Here is a 3,621-nt window from a genome sequence, read left to right on the forward strand (position 1 = left end):
TTCATTATCCCTGATTAACCTAAGTTCAATAACCTAATCGATTATGCGATAGAATATTCTCAAAAACGTTAGGTATCCGTATAAAACTCAATAATGTACCCCAATGTAAAAAAAAAAATACCAAAAAGTCCTTATATTGCGTACACTATGGAAATGATTGATAATAGAGTAAAGTAAATTACTATATTTTACTCCTTACTTTACTTACCTTGCGTGAAAACGGGAGGTAATGAAAACATTTATTTTAGCTTACGCTATTTATTTTGTTGAAATAAACTATACCTATTACATGATATTTTATTCTAATTTTAATTTACCTAAAAGTCGTTGTTATAGTATCAATAAATTCTTAATTTTGAAGATACAAACAATTTATTGATTCAGTCATTAGTTGATTATTTCATATAGCTGCTATTCCTTCTTTCATATCGGTAAGTTTCTATTTCGTTCCTATTCTTTCAGCAGGCTTATCAGACAATGCCTGAAGTGATAACGGAGCTTGTACGGTTAGTACTCCATCCCTGGATAGATATGAAACAATCTCTTGCGGGTTCACCTGCTTGGGCAATAGAAACTGTCGGATGTACTCCCGAAAGACAGTGGAATTGTTGGTCTTCTCTTCATGTGTAGCTGATACTACAAGGGTATCATTCAGAATCTTTACTTTCACCTGTTTGTAAACAAGAAAATCTAGAATGTTCTCATATCTAAATTACAGCATTAACACGCAGGCACTTAGATTGTGGAATGAACCTGCCGAGATTTTCTCAAGAGACTACATCATGGGGTTTTTCAAGTGTATATTGGGTTTCCTAAGGTTTGGCAACGCGCACGCGATATCCTGACAATTTACTATTTGTTATTTATTTATTTGAGCTAAACTATTGAACGGATTTCTGTGAAACTTTAGTAATAATACTTATTCATCAGAATAACACAATAATTTTAAACCACAAAACCACGGGCACAACTAGCAATAGATAAATACAGATTGTGTTCCGGTTGCAAAGGTGCAGGAAAATTATAGTAAACATAGACAAACATAAAAGGGCGTTACATGAACGTCATATTGCAGCGTGACATCCGTGGTGCTTCTCACGTACATCATACTTACATAGATGTCAGTACATCATACATACAGCGGTCGACAGTTGTAATTATCCATTTACATAAAAATATCTATATGATATTAAATATAAACTTTAAATATTGAAGATATATCTAGATAAATATAAATCTCGAACCCGCGAGTATACCTACATATGACTATATAGGTACTGTATAGAGATGTTTCCGGTGTAGCTGTAAATCCAACACCATTGGAATTGTTACAAATAACCTAATAGGCCCTTGACTTAATCAATTCTACTATCTATTGTAAGTCCTCGGGATAGCAATCACATTTATTTGTCGTAGCGTGATGTTATATAGCCTATAACACTCATCGAAAAATGGGCTACTTAACACCAGAAGAATTTTCTAAATAGGTTTAGATACGGAGATTATGCCCTACAATCAATATTAGTATACCTACATGTAACATCTCATATTTCATACGAATGGGAAATTATCGAACCTCATCAGGATCAAATTGGCTGACATCAAATTGAAGCTTCAGGGATCTATCGTCTCCTTCTCCTTCCACTAGGGGCGAATTAGTGATGGTATCCCAGCTGGTTTGAGGGGTATCTTTTTGCGAATTCATTAGTCCGGTTTGTACAGTGGATGCTTGTCCATAGACACGCATGAGATCCGAACTAATAAGATTGTAATACAATTCATTATAAAAAACTTTTTAGGTTTTCTCTATTACTAACCTATTATCAAATCTGACTTGATATAAAAACGGCAGATTTGATTATCAGTTTTTGTTATTTTTTCTGTAACTGAAATAGCATACAAGTAGAGGTCCATCATGATGGTAACTGTATGTAACGCCTACATACATGAACATCACCACGGACATCACGTTATCATGTGACGTCAGTGATACCACTTATGCGTTACTCTTTCTTTTAGAGTACGATGATGCCATGCCTCCTTAGTTTAGAGGTCATACCTCGCGCTTCAATTTAAACACATCTTACAATCCAAGCTATGCAATAATGGCTTTGTTCGAAGTCTATCTCGGACTCTGACCTCACAATAAAAGTACACAAGTATTTTTCTCACAATAAAATTACCTAAACTTAGTCATCTCTTCATCAAGACGTTTCATTTCTGCTGCAAACCTTTCTTTCATAGTGGAAAATGTATCGTCGAATATTGATAAATCCGTCATTTGTACAGGCACATTGATTTTTTTTCCTAAAACCTTGTCGGACATTTTGTTTATAAATTAGATAATTTTAATAACAAATGGTTGGAATGTATAATGTGATAATTAAACACGGTAAATTTTGTAAAGGATCAGTCAATAATGAAATATTTTCTTTTTTGACAGTAACTTGCAATCAGAGACAAACATAAGATTTTTAAGTTGGTAAAAAAGTATCAATGGAGGTTTAATACGTTTATTTTTATTAGAAAAGGTATTATCTATTTTTTATATTATAAAGATAGGAATTAACCTACAATATCGTATTCAAAAAGTTGATTTATTGTTAATGACGTCTACAGAATTAAGCTAAATATCATATGAATGTTCTCTCTAAGTGTTTACTATTAACATATGTACGTAGGTACTTAATGGTCGAAATTAGACTCTATTTTATTTAAATTTTATATTCCAATTATCTTGTAATAATATAATTTTGTGTAATGTTTATTTATTTATAATTTTAAGAATTATTATAATAAATATTAGCGTTCTGTACTGCTTATTTATATAAAATTTAATTGCGCTAAATTTAATTCCTTCTGTCCGAGTAATATTCGAATAAAGGGACCAAACCTTTTTTTTCACATATTAATATATTTATTAAGTAAACATTCCGAGTTTATAGTAAATAGAAAAATTATTTCATTCTTTAAAAGTCATTTATGATCCCATAATATCTATTTATTTTTATAAAATAAAATTTGATTATCGTACTAAAAAAGTAATACAATAAAAAACTAATTAACCTATGACCTTTCCGGCCAACATCTTTTCACTATGACTCATTAAAACGAGTGTTGCCAGATAGCGTATACCGTCCCCCCGAGATGTGGTATTTATACGGCCCCACAGAGTCGTGGGCAGATTGTCAATCCCACCCTCGGTACCATGACGACCGTAGTCTAAACATGGAGCCCTATTAATCTCAATGTTAGGGCGTGTCGAAATTGGAGGGTGGACAAACTTTTGAGTAATGACGACTGATTTTGATTTAATGATGTTCAAATGTGAATCAGTTTGCTATTTTATGTTTTTTTTTTAACAATAATGCTATATGATTTTATATTATTTTTTCAGAAACTTTTCTTGATATGTACCTAAATAAACTACGGACACGTCACAGAAGAATTAGGAAAGACTATCGGTGCCTGCGATTTTGAATGATAATATAGGTGAAGTAAAAATTTTTATTAGTGAACCGATTCTTACGGAAAGTATGTCGTAATATATAAGTGAAAACCAGTATTTTTTTTTTAATATAGTTTTAGTTTATTACCTTATAATATATGTGTGTATACAAC

At 31.8% G+C, this 3,621-nt stretch overlaps 1 protein-coding gene across 1 annotated transcript; it reads right to left on the bottom strand.

Annotated features, from left to right (window-relative positions):
* Positions 1-415: 415 nt before the first annotated feature.
* On the bottom strand, positions 416-2,426 carry LOC131849645 (stress-induced protein 1-like). The gene is made up of 3 exons (XM_059199760.1): positions 2,184-2,426; positions 1,577-1,757; positions 416-670 (listed from the first exon to the last, which is right to left on the bottom strand). The coding sequence occupies exons 1-3, from the start codon at positions 2,324-2,326 to the stop codon at positions 440-442; spliced, it is 555 nt and encodes a 184-aa protein (XP_059055743.1). The 5' UTR covers positions 2,327-2,426; the 3' UTR covers positions 416-439.
* Positions 2,427-3,621: the final 1,195 nt, after the last annotated feature.

This window comes from Achroia grisella, unplaced genomic scaffold (genome assembly GCF_030625045.1).
Source record: "Achroia grisella isolate CSIRO2021 unplaced genomic scaffold, CSIRO_AGI_Agris_v1 utg660, whole genome shotgun sequence".
Classification (NCBI taxonomy): domain Eukaryota; kingdom Metazoa; phylum Arthropoda; class Insecta; order Lepidoptera; family Pyralidae; genus Achroia; species Achroia grisella.